Source organism: Nothobranchius furzeri, chromosome 6 (assembly GCF_043380555.1).
Source record: "Nothobranchius furzeri strain GRZ-AD chromosome 6, NfurGRZ-RIMD1, whole genome shotgun sequence".
Taxonomy (NCBI): Eukaryota; Metazoa; Chordata; class Actinopteri; order Cyprinodontiformes; family Nothobranchiidae; genus Nothobranchius; species Nothobranchius furzeri.
Window position 1 is genome coordinate 77,184,371 of NC_091746.1, and position 22,884 is coordinate 77,207,254.

General features: G+C 41.6%; 3 protein-coding genes across 13 annotated transcripts in view; 2 read left to right on the forward strand and 1 right to left on the reverse strand.

The window, feature by feature from the left end:
- rbm47 (RNA binding motif protein 47) overlaps positions 1-3,022 on the forward strand; it is a 46,485-nt gene extending 43,463 nt beyond the window's left edge. For all 11 annotated transcript variants that reach the window (XM_054744781.2, XM_054744782.2, XM_015943587.3 and 8 more), the window contains one exon: positions 173-3,022. In XM_054744781.2, coding sequence (XP_054600756.1) covers positions 173-424 — 252 coding nt within the window. In that variant the 3' untranslated portion in view covers positions 425-3,022. The remainder of the gene's footprint in view (positions 1-172) is intronic.
- Positions 3,023-5,245: 2,223 nt separating this feature from the next.
- On the forward strand, positions 5,246-20,426 carry zfp91 (ZFP91 zinc finger protein, atypical E3 ubiquitin ligase). Its single transcript, XM_015943597.3, has 12 exons — positions 5,246-8,777; positions 9,070-9,107; positions 9,237-9,353; positions 9,750-9,789; positions 11,570-11,680; positions 11,753-11,845; positions 11,921-12,103; positions 12,236-12,286; positions 12,416-12,494; positions 18,353-18,467; positions 18,591-18,690; positions 18,784-20,426. Exons 1-12 carry the CDS (start codon positions 8,365-8,367, stop codon positions 19,667-19,669), a joined length of 2,226 nt encoding a protein of 741 aa, XP_015799083.3. The 5' UTR covers positions 5,246-8,364; the 3' UTR covers positions 19,670-20,426.
- Positions 19,990-21,609, reverse strand: si:ch211-113e8.11 (uncharacterized). The gene is made up of 2 exons (XM_015943598.3): positions 21,300-21,609; positions 19,990-21,222 (listed from the first exon to the last, which is right to left on the reverse strand). Exons 1-2 carry the CDS (start codon positions 21,374-21,376, stop codon positions 20,562-20,564), a joined length of 738 nt encoding a protein of 245 aa, XP_015799084.1. The 5' UTR covers positions 21,377-21,609; the 3' UTR covers positions 19,990-20,561.
- Between the last annotated feature and the right edge of the window lie 1,275 nt (positions 21,610-22,884).

Consider the following 22,884-nt stretch of genomic DNA (forward strand, 5'->3'; position numbering starts at 1 on the left):
CCTGCAGGGCGACACCTTCCTCTACTGCTGCGGTTTGTCTAGATTTCACCACATTAACTGCTGCCATGTGACTGACAGATGTGAAAAACAATAGGACATATGTACCTGATAAAAGGTGTTTCAGACAGAACTTCCTTCTCTAAATACTCTCTTGTTCTCCATCGTTTCCCAGGGCCGTCCGATCACTCCTGTCTATGCCATGGCCCACAGCGTTCAGCGCATCCCAGCAGCCAGCGGCCTTTATAGCGCCGGGTATGTCCCCATCACAAACTACACTGCCAACACGGCTGCTCTGGCCGCTCTGCAGAAGAACGCGGCCGTGGCGGCTGCAGCGTATGGAGGTTACGCCGGCTACGCCATGCCACAGGCTTTCCCCACCGCAGCCTTCCAGCTGCCCATCCACGACGTCTACCAGACATACTGAGGCTCAGAACAAAGCGTCCGTTGACTGAATCTGAGCAGTCTACGACCCTCCATGAAGAAAAATCTCGTCAACTTGAGCTCTCAAACTCTGTAGCAAAAATTTAGACCACAGGCAACGATGCATTGACAACTTGGCCTCTGTCCATCACTGTTCTCCTCAGTAGATCCTGGACCTGCCCACCTAGACAGCGTCACTCACCTCTTCTGAATAAACCACGTCAAATATCCCCCAGAATGCAACAACAACCAAAACGACACTCGAAACACCCAGCCACTTTGTTGCTCTGGCAGCAGGAACAAATTAGGTACTTTTTCAATATTTATGAAAAGAATACACATCATTAAGGCTTCATCCTTTGTGTTTTTTTTTCTATTTTGTGGTGTAGTTCTTTACACTAGCTTTGTAAAAACTGAAAACAAGAAGTAAATTAGAAGGATGAAAAGATAAGCAGGAGCTACTGATAAATGAGGATCCCAGTGTCTTTGGTTATACTAACTTTGTCTTGTCATGTTTTATCATTAATATTATTATTATTAATACATAGTATTGTAGTTTTACATGCTGTGGGTGATGCTGTCCGTCCATGCTGGTTGAATGTGTTTGCTTTGAAAACTGCCGTTTGGTACTTTCGTCTTGTTTTGGCTGTTTTAAGTGAAGGCTTTAGGTGTCGTGGGTGTGAATAGTTCCTAAAACTCGTTTCCTGATTCTTTTTGGCCGTTCTCTGAAATCTCCAAGGTGACAGATTTCCTTTGAGGACAAATAAGAGAAGAAAAAAACCTTAAATAAAAACTAAAACAAACTGGGAGGCCTTTTGAAACATTGCATTTTGATGTTTCCCATCTTTAGAACATGTGCTGATAGGGGGATAAGACTGAATAAATGTTTGTTTTTTCAAGGTTTTGTATATTTTTATTGTATTTGAATTGCTCAACTATTTTAAGGTGAACAAAACATAGAAACTGTTTTCTTTCTTCATTGCTCTGTAAGAAACGAGTTGCTCCGCAACCTAAACACCTCCAAGTTCCCAGCATGAAGACTCTGTGCTCGACTACAGTGCCTTACGTGCTTTGTGCCTTTTAAAGATGGTGGAGAACTCAGATCTGTGCACATAATCTGAATCTTTTCCTTTCGTTTTCTGTAACAAGCTGTATTTTTATTCCTGTTGCATCACAGAAGCAAATCCAAACGTCTGGGGTCTGTCTTCTGAAATCTCCTTCAGTAACACTCCAATCTTTTTAGTTTTTGTCCCCCAAACTGTGCTCAACTGATGTGCACTTACTTACGAGTGGAAGGAGACGGCCACTTTTCACATGAAGACATTTTCAACAAAGAGCATGATCTCATGGGTGGACGCGGAGTGTTTTCCACTGCTTTGCGAGTGAACTTGTTATTTCTATTCAAACAGAGCAGAAGATAATTTAAAAAATGCCTCAGAATCATTTGTTGGCACTTGTAAAACGACGTTGTGATGACGAGAAGTGTAAAACTTTAGCAATACCTCAATGTGAAATATGCAAGTAGCCATACAACGTCCTCTGTGCAGTGAAACCCTAAAATACTTCATGTTGCTGCTGACAAGCTCTCAGTTTCACAAATAGAAAACGATTTAAAAAGAACCTTTTGTTCAAACCCAATCCTCGTCCAGTTTGTCATTTTTAAGCTTGTGAGACTGTTGTGACATCATGAATCTGAATTTCTGTATTTTGAGAGACTAAGTTATTGCTCCGAGAGTTGAAATGGGAAGTGTAACGGTCCATATTTGTCTGAATGTCTAATCTCACTCCATGTTGTCTCAGTCTAAACTGGATTATTATGTAGAGAACTAACTGCTGTTATCTGCTTTTATTACGATGGCAGGAAGTCAGGAGATATATTTAATATATGCATTACAGTTGTTATGTATGAAGTAAAAAAGAAAAGGTATAATATATTCAGAAAACATATTTCCTTTCTTATTTACATCTTGTTTAGGGATAAAAGTAGAAAAACAATATTTTATGTCTTTTTTTTGGACCAAAGTGTTCTGTAGTTTTCAGCCTTTAGCGTTTATTAAGACTTTGTTATCTGTAACGTAACATACTTGGTGTTTTAAGTGGGAACATGAAGAACCTTCGTGTTCAGCTACATTTTTGCAGTTTCAGCGTGAATGAAAGCAGACTCAGTGAGGTGTTACGACCCTGGCACTTGGAGCCAGTGGTGTCGTAACTCTGCGTGTCCGACAATCATTTACCTGCTGTTGGAATTCAACGGGCTGGAGGTAGAGATCGCCCCGGTTTCTGCTCCACTCAGATCACCTGCCGTGCCTTCTTTCTGCTGCATTTCACGCTTAACATCAGAGCATGAACACTTTGTGTCTGTGGAGCATAACATGCCTTACTTTAGGTGTTACTGTTTGAACTAGTTTGTGCCTTATTGCCATTCAATCCAATTCAATTGAAAAATACTTTATTAATCCCAGAGGGAAATTAGATGATGTTCTCTTTGCTAAAGCTTCATAGACCTTTGCGTACTGTTTTCTATCTGAAGGTTTGTTTGGAAGCAAACTTGTTCTGTATCTTTTAGCAATAACAGAAAGCAAATAAAGTGTTTTTGAAAGAACGCAGTGCCGTCGTCAGTCATTTTGGCCTCGTGTCCTTGAAACTCCGTAAGCTCTGCCCTTAGTTAGACAAAGGTTTGAGAGGCGTGAGCGCCCATGGCTGACTTCATACATCAGCCATTGTTTAGCAACGTTCTGTGGTGTACGGGTGAAAGAGCACGGTGTTTGGATAATGTTTCATAAACGGCTCTGTGGCCTGTCAACTTTACACCAGTAACAAGTTCAACCCAAAGCTTCAGGGAGAATTTGCATCATCCCATGTGGAACAGCAGTTGAAGGAGAGAGGCCAAGTTTGTTTATCATATTTCAAATATCTGACCATCATTAGAACGTAGAGTTCACCGTTTTATGATCATAAAGGGTGGACTGTCTACTCTTTAGATATCTTGGGGTGTTGTTTTCTTTTTGTCTGAGTGAGGGAAGGAGGCAGATCTTAAAGTTTTAATCCAGCTATAAGTTCCTCTTTTCAAAAGATATTTTATGTGGGAATCACATTTTATAAATTACTCAGATTCTCCATAATATTTTGTGTATTTTACTCATAATCATTTACATTAGCACATGCCTGCCTGCCTGCTAAAACATGTTTTACTATAACTTACTGTATTTATGAATATTGTGTGTACCACCTGGTGGTAATTAAGGGGAAGAAGCTCAAAAATGTGTGCAGTCAGAAAGTGTCTTTGATTTTTGTGATTCAACTCCAGTTTTCAGTAACTTATTCTTGATCTTAGTTTTAAGTATTGAATTATCCATATGCTTTTTTCCGTGTTAAAAATCCAGAGTCACTTCAAAAAATTCAATTGAAAAAAATTCTAAAAATATATTAAATGTATTATTAAAGGCATAAAATAATAACTAACAGTGTTATATCTGATGTGTTGTGAATTTTAAACTCATGCTAGTCAAGTTTTGTAACTAAATATATTTATTTGATATTACCAATGAATAACTTAATGGAATTTCTTAAGAGCAAAAGTCCACAGTAGATATTTTCCCCTTGTTGCTGCCAGAGGGCGTATGATCTGATATGTTTGTAATGATGTAGCTCTGGTGACTGGTTTTGCTTTAGCTTGTTGATTTAATCTTGTTTAACACAATGAAGATAAATTTATGAAGTTCAGTTTTTACAAATCAACATTTTCCTAGAGTCTGTTGCCAGCAAATAAATTAAAAGTTTATTTAAACATTAAACAAACTAACTAATAAATTAAGAAATATTTTATTTTATTTTATTTATTTATTCTTTATTTAACCAGGAAGGTCCCATTGAGATTAAAAACCCAATTTTCAATGGAGTCCTGGCCAAGAGGCAGCAAAAGTTACCGTTAAAAATTCTTTCAGTAATACAGACATCTTATGTACAAAATTGCAGAAGGCAGTCACAACACAGGGAATCCGTCTCAAGGGCTCTCAGTCTGGTTTTAAATGTACTGAAGGAGAAAAACTCGGTTTCCTGCAGCCTGTTTCATGCAGAAGGAGATGAGTGAACGAAAGCCCCTTTGCCCCGTTTGGTGTGACGGAACACAACGTTTGCATGCAGACTGTGAGAAGTTACACTTCTCCATGAGATTAAGTTACACTTGGGTAATAATCCATGCATGACCTTATAAATGAAAGTGCATCAATGTCCCAACCTCCTGGTGGCCAAAGAAGGCAAATCCACTTGAGAATACAATTCACAATGATGGGTCAGTGGTCTACAGTTAGTATAAACCTCAACAAGTCATGATAAACCACATCAACCTTAAGACACTGTGCTGAGGCATTCATATACAAAAGGTCTCCATAAGAAGACATCAAATGTTGCAGAGACTAGTCATTTTATTGCCTCAAAAGTAAAACTGTTTATTTAGATAAACTTAGTCTGAGTTTGAGCTTCTTCACAAGATCATCTATATGAGGCTTGCTGCTGACCACTTAAACATTCTTCCTCTCCTGATAATAACAATTTACTTTCTTTGACATTGAATGTGCTACTACTAGTTTACCCACTCAATTATAGATTCACTAGGATAAATACAATAAAGTTTATGTCTCACCAAATAGAATATTCACTAAGAAATCACAATGTAACCATAGAAGCTTGTGTGTGTGGCTGCAGGGTTTCCCCCAGTGCTCTATAAGCCTGGCGGCCTGCCAGGCTTTGCTTGGCCACCCGCCAGGCTAAGCATCATGCCCCCCCCCCCTTTTTTTTTCTGAAACCTGATTGCAGACTTGAGAGAAGGTTGTTTGAATATAAGAAGTCTTTCAATTGTTTACTTTCTAGGTTTGCCAGGACACACAGATTAAATATTAGTCTGTAATTTGTTCACAGAGCCGGGTCACCACCTCTTAGTAAAGGAGACACAAAAGCAGACTTTCAAACTGATGGTATATGTTTGTTTTAATAGAAAGGTTAAAAAGATCTTTAAGAGGCTCTGCTATCAAATCAGCAGCTATTTTCAAAAAATATAGTTCCATCATGTCAGAACCAGAGGGTTTCCTGGGATCCAGAGTTCCAATAATTTTATGTACTTGCAAGGAACAAAGTTAAAAGAGGCACCAAGAGTTGTTTGGGAATCGATGCAGTGGGACACAGGGGGTGTTCCAGTAGAAATAGACACTGAAACAGATGAAATAAAGTGCTTGTTAAAACAGTTTAAAACCTCAAATGTGTCATGAACTGGGACAGAGTCTTCAAGGAAGAGCATGAGAAATTAGGTTGACAAATACTTTCCAAAATTTATGTAGATTATTTAGGTTCCCAGTTGTGACAGATAAGTAATAGTCTGATTTGGCCTTTTTGATGAGAGTAGTACATTTATTTCAAGTTGCCTAAAGATAGTCCAATCAGAGGGGAGATTTCCTTTTCTGGCTTTGGCCCATGTCAAATTTCAATGATGGATAATATTTGACAGCTTGGGGGAGAACCAGGGATTTTTTTCATTCCTTGATTCTGAGTTTCCTGAAGCTGGTATAATTTTTCCATGACATTGTCCTTGAAGAATGCCCATGCTAGCTCTACATCTGGTAACAAATCCATTTGCCTCCAATTAACCAAAGACAAATCCTTATGATAAGCTTAATCACTGATTTGTTTAAAAATTCTCTTGTCAATGATGCATCCTTTAGAGTTAGGCATTTTAGTGCTCCTGCAAGGGGCAAAAACATAATGATCATTCAAGTCATTGCAGGAAATGCCTAAAGATCACGTTTTTTTAGGGACATTTGTTAAAATTAAGTCACTCAAGGTGGACTCATCACAACTCTTAAGATTTGGTCTTGTGGGTTGGTTGACCAACTGGCTAAGATTTATGGAGTCACAGAAGCTTTTGAATTAATCTGAAACTGCATTTTGCCAGTCCCAGTTGAAATCTAAAAGAATATCTAAAAATAGGATGGGAGGCAGATCTTTTAACTATCAGGCTCCTCTCTTGTGGAACCAACTCCCAGCTTTAGTCCATGAGGCAGTTTGTCTGTTTTTAAGAGTAGGCTTAAAACATTTTTATTTGATAGGGCCTATGGTTAAAATCTGATAATAGCCTAGATCTGGACAAGTGGGAGAGTAGAGGGAGGTGGAGTGTACAGTCGGTAAAGACGGCTCTCCCTTTCCCTGCCTCCAACATGCCTCCATCTAAAAGGCTAGGTTATCCAGAGTTATCTCTGTAGTTATGCTGCTATAGGCTTTGACTGCTGGAGGACATACTGACCACTTTACACACTCGACTACTTTCTTCTACAATTTGCTCTTTAACTGTATAATTTCCAGCTATTTCAGCTGTTAACTTTAGTTTTTCTCTAAGTGTTTTTCTCCCCAGAAGAAGCTACAATGATGTTCTGCTGAGCTGTGGTGGCCTCATGGAGGGGGCCATCATCTTGAACACTGTTGCTAACCATTTAAACATTCTCCCTCTCCTGATAATAGCATTTTACTTTCTTTGACATTGAATGTGCTACTGCTAGTTTACCCATTTAATTATAGATTCACTGGGATAAATACAATAAAGTTTATCCCTCACCAAATAGAATATTTACTAAGAAATCACAATGTAACCATAGAAACATTAATTGGTATATATGTTGTTTGTGTGGATGTGTGTTTGTGTGTGGGTGGGCTGGTGTTGGTGTATGCGTGTGTCTGCTCTGTCTTCTCGATCCCCAGTGAGTCGTGGCGGATGGCTGCTTATACTAAGCCAGGATCCTCTGGAGGTTTCTTCTTGTTAAAAGGGAGTTTTCCTCTCCACTGTTGCTAAATGCTTGCTTAGTATGAGGATTGGTGTAAAAACACTGATACTAGTCAGTGACTTGAAGCAATTTGCTGGGTTCCTTATATAGGAAACTATTTTCTGATTTGCTTAATGAAATGACAAGTATTGGAATGTTTACTATGTGAAGTGCCTTGAGACGACTCTTGTCGTTATTTGGCGCTTTATAAATAAACTTGGATTTAATAAAATTGAAAAAATCACCAGCCAATACGAGCTCATTATAATGTAATTTGGACAAGTTTAAACATTATATATATATAACTAATAGTTTTATATCTGACATGTTTGATTAGAAATTACAAACGTATAAAAGTAAAAAGTTTTAACTAAATATATGTATTTTTTATTACCTATTAATAAGAGGAAAAAAGTACCATGCATGTGTGAAACATGTTCTCCTTTGTGACATGTTGAGATTCAAAGAAAATAAACAAACAATAAATAGTACTTTATACCCTTAAAATAAATTACATTAATTTACTTTTAGATAGTAATTTTAAAGATAGATTACGCTAAAAGCTAAAAATTAAAATCCAAGTTATGATCCAATTATGACTACAATTCCCATGATGCCTCCATAACTAGTCTGCGTACGTCCCCTTAACACGACTGCCGCTCCGTTTGTAGATTTGTATACTGCCTGGCTGAACTGGGCCATGCTGTAACGATCCCGTGGGTAAATCCGGGGATGCTTTAAGTAGTTGCTAAAACGCGCAGCCGCTCTTGAACATGTCCTGTCCTCGGTTGGTTTGGTTTAAAGGAGACGCAACAAAGCGAACAAAATGGTTGCGGGCGAGGGCCAGGCGAACACTTTACGGTTTACTATAGCTTTAAGAGCGAGAAAATAGTGTCTGCTTCTTTAAAATTATATCGGTTTATTGCTGAATAGGTAATTAAGAAAACTTCTAAGTTTATAGCAATTAATTTATGCATTTAATTTGTTAGGAAGCCAACATAAAATGCACCACTGTTGGATAGGAGCCGCTTGCATTCAAAACGTCTTTAAAGCAAATGTGTTTAGTTTTTCTTCACTTTACGTGTAACCCTGCGTGACTTAAGAGAAACCCGAGTTAGGCTGAAGTGTCCTCAGGGTGATGGAACCAGCCGGCGACCGAGCCGAGGACATAAATACAGGTGAAGAGCCGAACGAGGACAAGGCCGCAGAGCAGACCTCGGCCACCAGTTCGAACGTTACCCCGCGGCGGGCGCTCAGAGAGCGCGGAGCGGCCCGACCGAGGTCCGGCGTCCCTGCTTCAGTCACGGACATTAACGGCGTCGCGTCCAGCCCGCAGACCTCCGGACGCGTTTTGAGAGATAGGTCAACGAGGGCAGTCCCGGCCTGGCTGAAGGACTCCAAAAGCGACGACGAAGAGGACGAGCCGATTCCGGACAGCAATGCGACGAAGCGGAGGAAAGTTTCCAGCTCCAGGCGGAAGAAAATTTCAGATTCTTCCAGTCAGGTGGAAGCAGGAGAGGGGGTCCTAGGAGACAACATTCAAGGCACAGAGTAAGCTTTTAACTCAACAACCATGACACTTTAGATGAAGTCAACCAGACCGGGACACATTTGTTTTTAAACAGATGTTAGACTTGTGTCTGTGGGGTCGGGTCCTGTCAGAAGCACGCCTTCAGTCAGCAAGGCTCGTCCCCTTTCTGCATGGGTGGAGTAAAACCTACCTGTCTTGAAAGATGCTCTAATTTGATGAATTTCTTCAACTTCAAAAGTTAATATTTTGTGCTCGGATGTTGATCTGCAAGTTTTAAAAAGTGTAAGACATGGTTGTTTTTCTTTTCTTTAGTTCAGAAGATCCTAAGAAACTTGCCACAGATGCTCAAGGTACTCAGTGAGATGCTGCACATAAACCTCCAATATGTCTGTTGAGGGTTTTCTTACAGGAGTGTAATAAATATGTGTAACCACCCAAATAACTGCTCTGACTGAATGCATTATTTCCCTTGGTTGCAGCTGTTTCTACCAGACGACCCTCAGCTCAGACTAATGCCAAGCCCACATCTGGTGGGGATGTCCGTGGTTCTGCCAAGACTGCGTGTAAATCCGAACCTGAAGTGGAGAACCAAGCTGGTATGCAAACTCATCAACAACCTCTGATGTTAAAGTGTGTAGAAGAATGCTAGAGAACAAACCACATTTGCTGATAGAAAAATCGTGCTTGTACGTCCACAAAAGCAAATCCACATCAGATCTGGGTATCTACAGTCCAATTTGCACAACCCTCAACAGCCGCGCTTAGTTCCTTCCTGTTTGACCATCTTTAAGAAATGAAATTACAATTTTCTTGACAAGCAAAGCGACTCAGGCCCATAGGCACCCATGAGCTCTTTTTGCCTAGGGCTACCTCCCAGAACGTATTACGATGTTGCAACAGTCTGTTTTTAGCTACTGTGAAAGGCGCTATTATAGATCAGTCTGGACATTTATTTGTCACTTGATCTCATGTTGTCTTTCTGGGTCATACAGCAGTGGAGGAGGAGCTAAATGATGAAGACAAGTGTGACATGTAAGTAAATCTTTATTTAGCACATTAAATCATAAAGTTTCATCAACATGTTGCAAATAGAAACTACTGGGATTAGTGTTTTTTATTGATCATTTGAAAATATGAAAGTCCTTATTGCATCAAAATAAAAGTTCACGACTTTACAATAAAAAGAGCAGGAGTGTATTAAGTAATGGAAGTGTTACCATGAGAACGGCTTACGTCTCTTAAGTCTGTCTAGCAAGACTGAATCAAAACAAACAAAACTCGGTCAGAAACACCAGCTGATGATTTGGGCACCTTGCATTTTAAAGTGGATCATTAATTCCTGTGGACCAACATTTTCTAGAGCAAGGGTCGCCAACCTTTGAGACAATCCAGGTGGTTTAATGGTCCAATATTCAGACCTGAACCAGCTCAAAATGTTGTAGGAACTTAAAGAGCCAGTCACCCACCTACCTGATTCTTACTCCACCCACACTTCCTGTTTGAAATGTGCGCCAGAAGGAGGTGTCGCCTGGTGGGCCGAGAGGGCAGCAGTAGGGATGGGTACCGAATTTGGTACTTCTTAAGGTACCGACCGAATTCCATAGTACTGACTGAGCACCGATTCACGTCATTTCAAACGGTGCCTCGTTTCGGTACCCGTCCATCATAACGAGAACTTGCCAAGACAGCTGCGCATGCGCAAGAGCGTTATGTCGTCGCTCGCTGCGAGCGAGTTGTAAACAGAGCAGCATGGTAGAAAGAACGCACGCTAACGCTTGGGTCCACTTCACTAAATGTGATGGGTAACTGGGTGATGATGAAACCAGCGACAACGATCTAAGTGAGACATCCTCATCTTAATCTGCTCCGGTAGGTAAATATAATTAGCTTGATATGTTAGCTTCCGTTTTGCTAATGGTGCGTTCGCTTTCTCCTCGGAACTCCGAATTTCCGACTAGAACAACATGAACGCGCTCTAAAGTTTGGCTTCACTTTACTAAATGTGACGGGTGAAGATGAAACCAGTGACAACGATCTAAGTGTGAGGCATCATCGTTTTAATCTGCTCCAGCAGCTAAATTGTTTAGATAATGTTAGCTTGGTATGTTAGCTTCCATTGCTACCATTGTTCTCAGCTAATGGTGCGTTCGCTTTCTCCTCGGAAATTCTAACTACCCAGTAGGAAAAATCTAATGAAAAAAGACGGCAAAAGGAATGAAGATACACAGTAAATTTAGTTCACAGTAAAGATGTTTGCTTCAGTTTAATTGTCAGCTTATAAAACTCCAAGGACGATGTTAAAATACAAACAGTTATATGTTATTTATCGTGATATTTATCAAATATTGTTATATATTGAGAAAAATATATATTTAATTATAAAAGAGACTTAAAATAATAAACACTCAAAAGGACCGAAAATTGGTACCGTTAAGTACCGGCATCGATTCCTAGGTACCGGGAATTAGTACCGAATCGATTCAAATGTCAAAGGTACCCATCCCTATGCAGCAGTGCTGTGGCAGACACCGACAGGCCCCTCAAGCCTTCGCACACCCTTCTCTGGGTCTTTAACACTATTACACTCATTTATAGTTTACCAGCCAAGAAAGTTGATTTAGGGGTGACTTGGTCTTTAAGAGAGCAATTTATGTCACTGCTGCTAAAATTGGCTCTACGAGTTAAAGAATTTTGGGGTGTGTAAGTTAAATGGTATTGTTCATTTAAGGGACCTGCAACTACTTTTCATATACAGTACTCTACTCCTTTAACCAGAAGAAGAACCGGTAACAAAAATGTTATGCTCACTTAGGAAAGAGAAAGAAGAGGAAAACGAGGAGGCAGCTGATAAAGTCCTAGATGATGAAGACTGTCAATTTCAGGATGACCCAAGTGACCTCATCTACCAGCCACCGAGCCAGAGGTAGACCTGCTTAATAAGCGCCTGTTCGGTTGAAGAAAACGTAACCTGCTGTTTTTGTTTGATTGGTTTTAGTGGTGATGAAGAGGAAGAGAGTCTCAGTAGTGATGAAGATGTTCCTTTCAGAGACGACCTAAATGACCAGAGCTACGACCCGAGGGCTGAAAGGTTCGTTCTGCCTTCATTTGCTTTTTAACTCGACATCTTTTCATGATTGAAATACGCTCATTTGATTTGTTTTAGGGATGTTCCCAAATCAAAGCGCCGGCTTCCCCCGAGACAGAAGGAAAGGAAAGAAAAGGATAGAGCTCCTAAGAAAGAAAAGGAGGTGGCGGAGATCAAAGTGGAAAGGTCAGAGAGCTCGGAGGTTGCAGAAGAAGTAAAGATGGAAGAGGAGATTATAGAAGATCCAGATGGACCCAGGAAGTAAGTAGTTGTGTTTGAGTTATTTTTGTTGTTAAAAAGTAACGGTGTGTTCTTTCTATCCTCGTTGGCCGAGCTTCAATCCAAATCTGTTGGCATCATTGTAGAAACACGTTTTTACACTTGTTGCTTTAGGAGAGGTCGAAGGAAAAAAGATGACAAAACTCCACGGCTGCCAAAGAAAAGGTGAGAGTGATGTCTGAGTAAAAATGTCAGTAATTCAATATTAACTATGCTTTAACATTATAGAAACACAGCAAGGTAGAAGCTCGCCTTAAAGCCTGATTGTTTTTCGTGTTTGCTTTAATCGTTCAGGAAGAAACCTCCGGTGCAGTATGTGCGCTGTGAGATGGAGGGCTGTGGGACGGTGCTGGCTCACCCTCGCTACCTTCAGGTTGGTCCGAGCAGCCACGCGGTGCCCACCCATTGCTCCAGGATGTACACAGTATTAGAGGCTGAATTACGATCAAAAGCACCTTCCGGACAATGGGTGTTTCTCAATGTCAAGATGCCTGGCCTTAAATGGAACAGACTTGCATCACGTGGCCGTGGCTTCCTCGGCAGTCACGTGACACGGGAGATAACGTTATATTTTATACGTATAAGTTTCAGTATAAATATATAACGAGCCTTTTACTTTTAAACTGTTTATGTATTGGTTAAATTAAATATGTAAGCGAGTTACTACACGCTAGCCACCGAAGCTGCATCTACTAAGCAACTAACCAACCATCGATAACTGCTTTGGATCTGAAACAAATAGATGGACAATATATCGGCATCAATATCGATATCGGCCGATGTTAGTCATTTTTTAACGTATCTGTTCGACGAATAAAACCAGACCGATATTTTTTCCAGCTCGTCTCTGTTCGTTTGCCTGTTTCAGAGGGTGAGGGGGCGATGTGTACTTGTTTAGTCATGTGAACAGTGAATGAAATCATCTCAGAACCATACATGTGTGTGATGTGTGTGCATAATAACGTAAATTCTATTCAAAATCTGCTGATTTTTAGAAGCAATAATGTCAGTATATCGGTATTGGCAAATATCGGTATCGGCCCAAAAATTTCATATCAGTGCATCGCTATTTTAAATTAGTTGACTTACATTTAAACTTGAAATTTGCCCCCGAAGTAGCTACCGGCTTCTTATCCGCCATCCTTTTGAAAATACTTTTTCTTTGAAAATAATTTTGGACCTAGGCTAGGCTACAAGACGCCTCCCATGTATCCTTGCTCAGCTAGCTAAACGGCTAACAAACGGAGAACACACGCCTTGGTAGAACATGAACATTGGAACACGCCTTGGCGATTCCTGATGACGTATCTCCTAGGCAACTGGGGGGGACCAAGACATCAAGGCAAGGCTCCTTGGCATTGAGAAACACCCTTAGTTTCTTATCTCGTTTATCTAAAAATACAAGTTTGAATTTATAAAACCACATTTTCCATGAGACAGAGTTTTACTGGGCTTTTTCTACTGGACGCATAAGCGTTGCGTCTCAGGCGCGTTTTTCCCGTGAGCTCAGCAGCACGCCACTTCTCATTGAGAGCGATTAAGACACGAACAGGCAGTGAAGGCGTTCTGCTCAGCTGGTCACAAAATCACAGGACAGTTGCAAGATCACACGTGAATCTTTTCAATCTTTATTTTACCAGGTTAAATGTTTGAGAACATGTTCTCATTTACAAACATGACCTGGCCAAGAGGTCTTGGAAGGAAGTGCAAAAAATAAAAACAAAAAAATTATAAATCTGGCAGTTCACGTGATGACGAGCACGGAGAAAGATGGCAGCATGCATCCAAAAAGATCTGTTCTCATTAACTCCGCTACGGGGCTTTCACAGGTAACATCGGATTTGTTTTACTAGTTAAATGACTGGAAATCTTGTATTTTAAAAGTTTACAGATGTTTTACTCTGCTTTTGTGTTTGGCTTCCTGTCTGGCTCGATCTGAACTGCTGAGCGTTCTGGAAGTGTTGAATTTAATCTTTTTTTTTTTTTTTACTTCATCAAATGTCCAACATAAAAAAACATACATCACATATGCAAAGTAATGTTTTTATTTTTTGTCCCCAACGGTCATACAATCAACACAAATGAGTTACACTCCCACCCCACCCCCTCATCCCTCCCCCAACCACCAACTCAACCCTCTCCCAGAGAGGGAGAGAAAAAAAAAAAGAAACCGACACACTTACACTGCGTTGAATTCAATCTTGAAGCGAAAATTTTAAGAAGTGACGCGTCGCTGCGGTTTTAGGACTCGTCCAAAGTGCTTACACGTCCAGTGGAAATGCAGACGTGTTGTTAGTTTCAGTTCACGTTCTAAATCACTCCAGGAACCACACCTAGTTATTCTGTTGCACACATTATGTGCACATAACCTGCTTCTGTCTATCAGACTCTGAACTGGAATGCAGGTTAAATAAAATAAACCCCTGTTAATAAAACCCATAAATGTGAAGTTTTATTTGTACTTGGATGTCAAAAATCAGTAATGTTCTAAAATAAGACGTGTTGCATTCCTGTAGTTATTTATTTCAAAGGGACTAATGTAAAAGACGCCCTGCACCTGTTTAACAATTGTTATGGGCAGGAGTACTGTATTTTCACGACCATAGGGTGCACCGGGTTATAGGCCGCGGGCACGGTAAAACGTACCGGTAAAACATCTGTGCGGGCTCGGGACTCGGAACATATCAGTGCAAACCAGACATTGTGAAAATTATAAACAGCCAGAAGCATGCTTCACTTTACTGGTCTAGTCCTGGTTCAGACCTGGTTAGAGCGCACGTGCACTTTCTCACTGCGTGCGCTGACGGCGAGAGGGTGCTCGCTGCAGACCTACAAAGGCGGAGCTGCACCATAAGGTGGAGCTGCACCAGAGTCAGCCCCGCCCATTCACGCAAACTCAGCCTAGCCCACTGACTTCCGTTTTTGTTTTTCAACTTTATCGCAAACTAACCTGACCCACATGAATTACGGCTGTTACTAGTTTACAGTCGTTAATGCTATGTTCTATGCTCCAATTAAACAAGGTAAATATAACTTGCTACATGACAAAGTCTGAATATATCTTGAAATGAAAAGGTTTCTTTTAGCGAATATCTGCCCATAGCCGCTCTAACAAAAGTCCTGTACAACAACATTTGACGGCATTATGTGGGTTCTGGTAGTCCAGTGGCAAGATCGTTTGACTTAAGTTTTGCTTTCCCCTCAGCTGATGCTGGTTCGGTTCTCGGTGGGGTCGGCAACAATCTATTTAGCCAGCTGAAACATTTAATTTGTTCATATTTTAGTTGTAATGTTCATTTTCAGCAAAATATTTATGTCTCTACAAGTTCTTTGAATTTGGTCGTTCCTAAACAGCATTTTAGTTGAAACTGCTCACAAATGGACTCACACTGGCTAAATAAACGAATGAATAAATAAAAAAACACAATAGTCATTATATGTTAAACGGCATACCAATAAATTGTTGTAAACATAGTACTGGCAAGTGTAGCTAGAAATGAGGAAAAGTGGTTATAGAATATTTCCACTACTGGGAGGCGAACCTGCGCAAAACTGCATTTCAACCAGACACTATAACCACTACACCACCACATCTTATAGAACATGAGTGGCATTACATGTTATTCTTCTATCCAGTGTGTCTTTGTAGACTGGGTGTATGATTTTTCTGGCGGTGTCTCAGTAGAAGTCATTTCAGAAATAATTTGTCAGAAAATTCACAGAATATCCAGATTTGAGAACCAAGACCAGACCCGCTTCGGGGGAGGAGACCAAATTGAAGCTGAGATGGGAAGAAAATGCATGAATGAGGCCAAAAATGGCTTTGGCGTGTTTCTTATGAGGAAATGACAATATAACATGATTAAAAGTTCCCAAAGTTAGATTTTTAATTATATGGAACCTTTACAAAAACTGTTCAATTCACTTCTCAACTCCGTCCTCAATCTTGCATTTTTTAGCTATAACACCCTCTTTGGTTCCAGAATGCTATAAAGTCTGACAACTGGAAGGAATTGGACTGACTCTGATAGAATGGGCGGGGCTGATTCTGGAATGGGCGGGGCTGACTCTGGTGCAGCTCGACCTTCTGGTGCAGCTCCGCCTTTGTGGTTCTGCAGCGAGCACCACTTGCTGACGGCTCGTGCTCTTCTAATGGGCTCGACACACGGGAGGCAACTTCGCCTCTCCTCCATTCATTTTCAATGAGACATGCGGGACAAAGCGATAATCGCGGGTCTCCCTCCTGCTAAAGCCGGGCGTACACCGGGAGTGCTGCAGGAGGACACAGGGATTTATGGGGGCTGGATGAGGAAACGAAATAAAGAAAGTAAATCTGTGTTTTGTGATCAGTTTAATTTGACATGAACGCGACAAGCACTCTTTCTTGACAATCTTTATGAGTAAAAAAAACGTGTAGAAATAAAAACAAACAGCGTGTGTTATTAGGGAAATAGCGGGCGAGCGGTGTTGATGCGTGATTGCGCATGCGCTGTGAGCGGTTCTGGTACATTTTGGGTCGCAGCTTAGCCTAGTGAACTAGACCAAATTCTTGCTTTGCAAAGAATGGTCTAGGCATGCTCCATTGGAACCTCAGCAGCTCCTACCAGGACTCTGGCTAGCCAATCACAGCTCTCTAGAGGAGTTTCAAACACACAAAGAGCTGTGATTGGTCCATAATGGTGGGCCAATCATAGTGCTCTATCTGCTTAGTGAACAAATCACAGAGCTTTATCCACTTCGTGGGCCAATCAGGGCACTTTATATGCCTGGTGGGTGGGATGATGCAACAGAGTGAAACAAGAGTATGTCACATTCATTGTCCAGTGGAATGCGGAGATCATTTGAAAGACAACGGTAGAACCCGCCCCACAACCGAGAGCCGTCAATGGAGCGTGGCCAGACTAAATAATACATTTATTTAGTCTGGCTTGCCAGGCTAGTCGCAGCTGCTCGCAGCGCCGCTTCAAACGCTGTGTTGAAGTTCAGAATGTGTTTACCGGTAGTTGGTGGATTTAACCACATAAACTTTCCACATGAACAAAATCATATGTGTGTTATTAATAGGCCTAAGAAAATAGTGTGATTTGAGTTGTGTTTTATTAACCCTCTGGGGTCCACGGACGCGTATCCACGTCTTTTGAACAGGTCTGATTTGGGACGCCGTAGCTGCAAGACTCCGCCTCCCTGAGTCTCGGTTTCAGTTCAGCTTTAAAAAGGAGATTATAAACTACACCCCAGTTTTTAAATTTTGTTAACAGGCAACGTAAAAGCGGTGTTATTCTAAACTAAAAAACGACCTATTTTTAGACAATCTGATAACTTGTCAAAACAGCAGTTTAGTAATCCGTGAGAGGGAATGTGCTTGTGAACATAAAAACCCACAAAAACATGAGATCTTGTTGGTGGACGTCTCACATATTCATTGATAAAAAGTATCATTATGTAGCTGAGAGAGAGAGGAAGGCCGCACGAGTAACGAGATGTGCCCAAAAAGGAGCCGCTTCGGGGAAAGGAGTGGCGCGAACGGAGTAACAACAAACAATTAGACAGATATTGACGGTAAACTTCATATTTTGGAGCGATCCGGACAGATATATTGTCTCTGCAGTTTAGTAGGCTTTTATTAGGCTTCAATAAAGGATGATGAGAAGGATAAATGTCCACCAGGCAATTCAGATAGTACGGCTGTTTTTTTTTAACTGGAAGCAGAGGAAGTGGACGGAGACTCACAGCCGGAGTCTGAGGCAAACAGCGAGGATGTTGATGACGATGTGGCAGATCCACAGGTCTGTCTTCGCTCACGTCCGCACGTTCACGCCACGCCCCTTGTCTTCTACTACGTTCGCGTCTCACAGCAACACAATAGGCGCACCGCACCATGGGGCGCGGAGTACATTTTGGAGAAAATTTAAGACTTTTGAGGTGCGCCTTATGGTCGTGAAACTACGGTACATGATAAATCCTGTTTCTTCTAGCTTTACAGTCTAATGATAATATAAGATGAGCTTCTATTGAAGCTGTTCCCATTTCTGGTTTCATATTATCAAAAATGCATCTGAAAATGGCCTTTAGGGACTGCAGGTTAATCGGGCAGTATTAATTCTGAATTTGTGCTTTTAAAGATGAGAAGTTGTGCATTCGACTAAAAGTTAGGGTTCAGCTGTGAATGTGGAAAATAATTTTTTTTACCCCATTTTATTAAATCAGTGTTATGTGCTATTTTACCACCAGCACCATATAAAGTACCAGCACTTATTGAAGAAGAAGTACGTCTGTCCTCACCCATCTTGTGGAAGGCTTTTTCGCCTGCAGAAGCAGCTGCTGCGTCATGCAAAGCATCACACAGGTACTCCTCACCTGGATTACTGTTTTTGGTTCTAGAAATTAAAGCACGAGAACACTTGTCATATATATATATATATATATATATATATATATATATTTGTTTTGTTTGTTTTCTTCTTCCCAGACCAGAGGGATTACATCTGTGAGTTCTGTGCTCGTGCCTTTAAGAGCTCCCACAATCTGGCTGTGCACCGCATGATCCACACCGGAGAGAAACCCCTCCAGTTAGCACTCTTCTTCTACTTCCACTGGATTTGTTGTCCTGCTTCGTTCGGATTAGTCACATTTAAGCATTTCTCTCTCTTTGCTACTAACAGGTGTGAGATCTGCGGCTTCACGTGTCGCCAGAAAGCCTCTCTCAACTGGCACATGAAGAAGCACGACGCCGACGCCACCTATCAGTTCTCCTGCTCCATTTGTGGGAAGAAGTTTGAGAAGAAGGACTGTGTGGTGGCCCACAAGGCCAAAAGCCACCCAGAGGTTCTGATCGCCGAGGCATTAGCAGCTAACGCTGGTGCTCTGATCACAACCCCTGCCTCCCTGCTGGAGCTGCCGGGAGACCCCGTACAAGCAGATGTTACAGGTATGGACGTGAGCACCGTTGGACAAGACGGTCAGGATCAGCTGGGCCAGGACGAGCAGCATGTGAATCACATGGCTCAACATGCAAATCCTCAGGTGGTTCTACTGGGGCAAGACCAGAGCCTCCATGCCATGCAGGTGCCGGTAACGATTGCCCTGTCCCCGATCGACCCCCCTTCTCCAGCTGACCACCAGCAGCAAACCCACCTCCAGCTGCCCGTCCAGTTTGTGCAGACTGCTCAGCAGCCACAGATCCAGCAGCTGACCCTCCATCCTGGCTCAGTGGTGACCCAGCATCAGTCGCAGCTCCAGCCTCTTCAGCCCTACGCATCCCATCAGCAGAGCCAGCCACAAATCCTGCAGATGGCCTTCCAGCCCGTCAACCAGTCTCACACCCACATTCAGCAGATCCCTATGTTAGCCACCTCTCAACAGCTGCAGACAGCTGTTCCTAGCCCTCCTATGATGTCCACCTCCCAATGCCAGTCCCATGATCCAGCCTCAGCCAACAGAGACACCTTCGTTATGGACAATCCAGTGCTTTCTTCTTCGTCTCCATCAGGGAGCTCGCTCCAGCAGGCGGAAGGGGAGGACAGCTCTGTCTGGGGACAGACGGGGTAGAGACGCTCTGGCTGTTGTACGGCATAAGGTAAATGTAGGATCCCTGATATGTACTGTTCACCTACTGTCAAACTTTGTAGCTCTTTCTGTATCAGGGAAATGTGTGTGTGTGTGTGTTGTTGCCTTTGTACATAATGGTCCTAGAACTAGCTGTTTGAGTGTGTAAAGTCCTGACTTAGGTTGCACATATGCAATAATAGCCCACCTCTGATAAATATATAGTAAATACCTAATGTGTGGCATTAAATAAGACGAGAATTTTTTTTATTTATGTAACGCTTAACGAGAGAAAGCTATAAACGTTCACAAAATATGAGTAATTCATTTTTAAACACTGGTCATCTTTTCATTTATTGCCTATTTTTCCAAGATAAAGATACAAATATAAACAGATCTAATGTCAAAGACGGAGGGAACGTGCCAACCCCTTGAAAAGAAGACAAACACATTTAACATGTTAAAAAGTTAAGAAAATGCTTATTTCTGATATTTTGCAGTAAATGAACCTGAGACAGACCGTAGGAACAGTAACCATCTTAGTCTATTTCTTATTTCTGTCCATTCTAAGCAGCCAAATAATGACCGGTGACGTACGCAGATCATGTTCAAACCAGTAAGCTGTCACAGATTTGTCTTTTACTTGTGATGTTTGAAAAACGAAGCTATGTAGAAACTAATCATCTGTCACAATGAATTTGTCTGAGCACAAACACATTAACCAGTGCATTTATACAATGTAAATAAATGTCAACATTTATCCTGTGTGTTCGTTCATTTATGTGGAAAATCCAACTGCAGAGTAAATATTTACATGTTTTTGTCAGTGCAGTTCAGTTATTTACGTAGTTTAAGCAAAAATAAAGATGCTTTGTGTATATTTAAGAAATAAAAACTAATGAGCTGCAGGTGATGCAGACTTGTCCATAGTATTGATTCTCTCTCTCTCCCTTTGCATCGTATACTGCTTCAGCGCTCTTTTGGGGGGAATCAAAGTGTTACTCAATCCAACCCTCTTCTTTGTTTGCTGCTGTTCAGACCTCTTTGGTTCTTGCTTGGTGTTGAGGGCTCCTCCACCCCCAGAGTGAGCTGATGGTGTGTCCTCATTCACACCTGGATGAGTGTCGCTGGCAGTTGCTGGGGTCTGAAGGTCACTGTCATGAGCAAACTTGCATTTGATCCCAAACCTGCACCTTCCATTCTTCCTGTATGACACACACACCTTTTTACCTCCTATCTGAGAGGGTCTGGCCTGCATCGTGAGGGGAACGTGTTTCTGCAGGGCGCTAAGCTTCTGCTCTGCTTGAGCCTTGAAGGGGTTGGTAAACACGCTACTACCAGAGGAGGCATTTAGAGATGGCGATGGTAATTTAATAGGAGTAGGAGGCCCTAGCGAGGGTGGGGGGAAGACCAGTGCAGAAGACAGTGGAGTTTGTTGATGTGGAGATGATGATGGGGGCTCTGGATCATCCGAGTCGCTTGAGGCGGAACCAGACTCGAGTAGAAAGTTGCGGCTCTTCTTGGTAACAGCATCATCGCCCAAGTCCTTCGGGGAGCTCCAAAAGAAAACGATAGAGTTGAGGATTGTAAAACAACTATGTTTCAGTCAACTTAGTGTCACATTTCTACTCACCAAGTTGTCCTGAAATCTACGTCCTCCACTTCCTCCTCGCTGTCAGAGGACGCTCCGTAGTTAACCAGAGAGTTCATCCTGAAGCTAAGCTAGTTAGCCTGTTAGCTCGCTCTCTGGACAAAATTGCGATAATTATGCTCTTTGCAGTAATTTTACTAGAAATTGTATAAAAACTAAAATCGTAACAGGAAATGTAGACACAAATTTTCCTTTTCGTTTTCACAAACCCTTAGAAATTACTGCGGTCGGTGTTTGTTTCTTCTTCTAATGTTTTTACTCTAAAGGTCTACACTGACCCTTGCTGGGCAGACGTGGTATTACATACACAGTAAATTTACACTAGCCCCCTGTTGATCTGATTTGATTTGGGAGTACGGTTCTACTCTATCCTTCAGTATAAAATTAAAACACGACTTGTTTTTCATCTTTTATTTGCATTAAATTCATCCTTAAGTCTTTTTCTAATTTTAATAAGTCAAAAATAATAACGTTTGCACCTAATGATTAATTTTTAAACTTTTTTTAAGTAGACCAATACCAGGGTCACCATGCTTTGAATGATGGAGAACTTTCATCAGCATTTACAGTTTTTTGTAATTTTATTTGAACAAAGGACAGAAAAAATAGTTCAAATGACAAACTACTGCATTAATGCACAATTATTCTTCATGGAATGAGCAGCACATCTGTGTAGCACCCCATAATTAAGATACCCCCCTCCTTTCCCCCTGATGTTCTCCTGTTTGGATTTACACTTATTTTGAGTTGCTCGGTGGATTAGATTATTGCAGAAGAACCACAACAATAAGGGATATGCAACACATATTGGCCATTTTTACACTGCTTATTCTGCACAGTCAGGGACTTCTGTAGCATGTAGAAGATCCAACTTTGCTCTTCCTCATGCTGGTCACCAGTCTCATCACATCATGCAGCAGGCATTCTTAACAGGAGTTGCTGAAGGTCAACCAGCATGGTGGTGTTGGTCACTCTAATACAGGGGTCAGAAACCCCAGTCCTTAATAACGTTGGTTACGTATTGTAACCCCAGATTCTATGAGTCTAGTCTTAGCCCTTAAGCTAGCTGCTATTGGAAGGATGATCTCAGCATCAGCCAATCATGAAGAGCTTAAATGTACGCCCACCAATGGTGGGCACCCCTGTGGGTCTATAAGTGGAGCGACTCCACTGTTCGCCTCCGATGGCTCTTAGTCCTAACAGAACCAGTGGGGCCAGTGGCTTAAGGGCTGTGACTAGACTCATAGAATCTGGGGTTACAATACGTAACCAACGTTCTATTTCATCTAGTCTTAGCCCTTAAGCTAGCTGCTATTGGAATAATGCGCAGCTGGATGGGTTTACGCCACACTGGTTAGCTCAACCAATGGACACACCCAACACGTCTCCTTTTAGCGAGGGTCGCTCAGCCTCAGCCCAGGGCTTAAAAGGCTGAGCCAGCCACAGAGAAGAGTGGGGCCCCCACTAAAAATATCATGAGGATGAAATTAATTCAAGCAGGGCTGATGAGGTGCCATAATGCGTTCACTCAGCCTGCTGAGGTCCAAGCACTGAACGAGTGATGGAT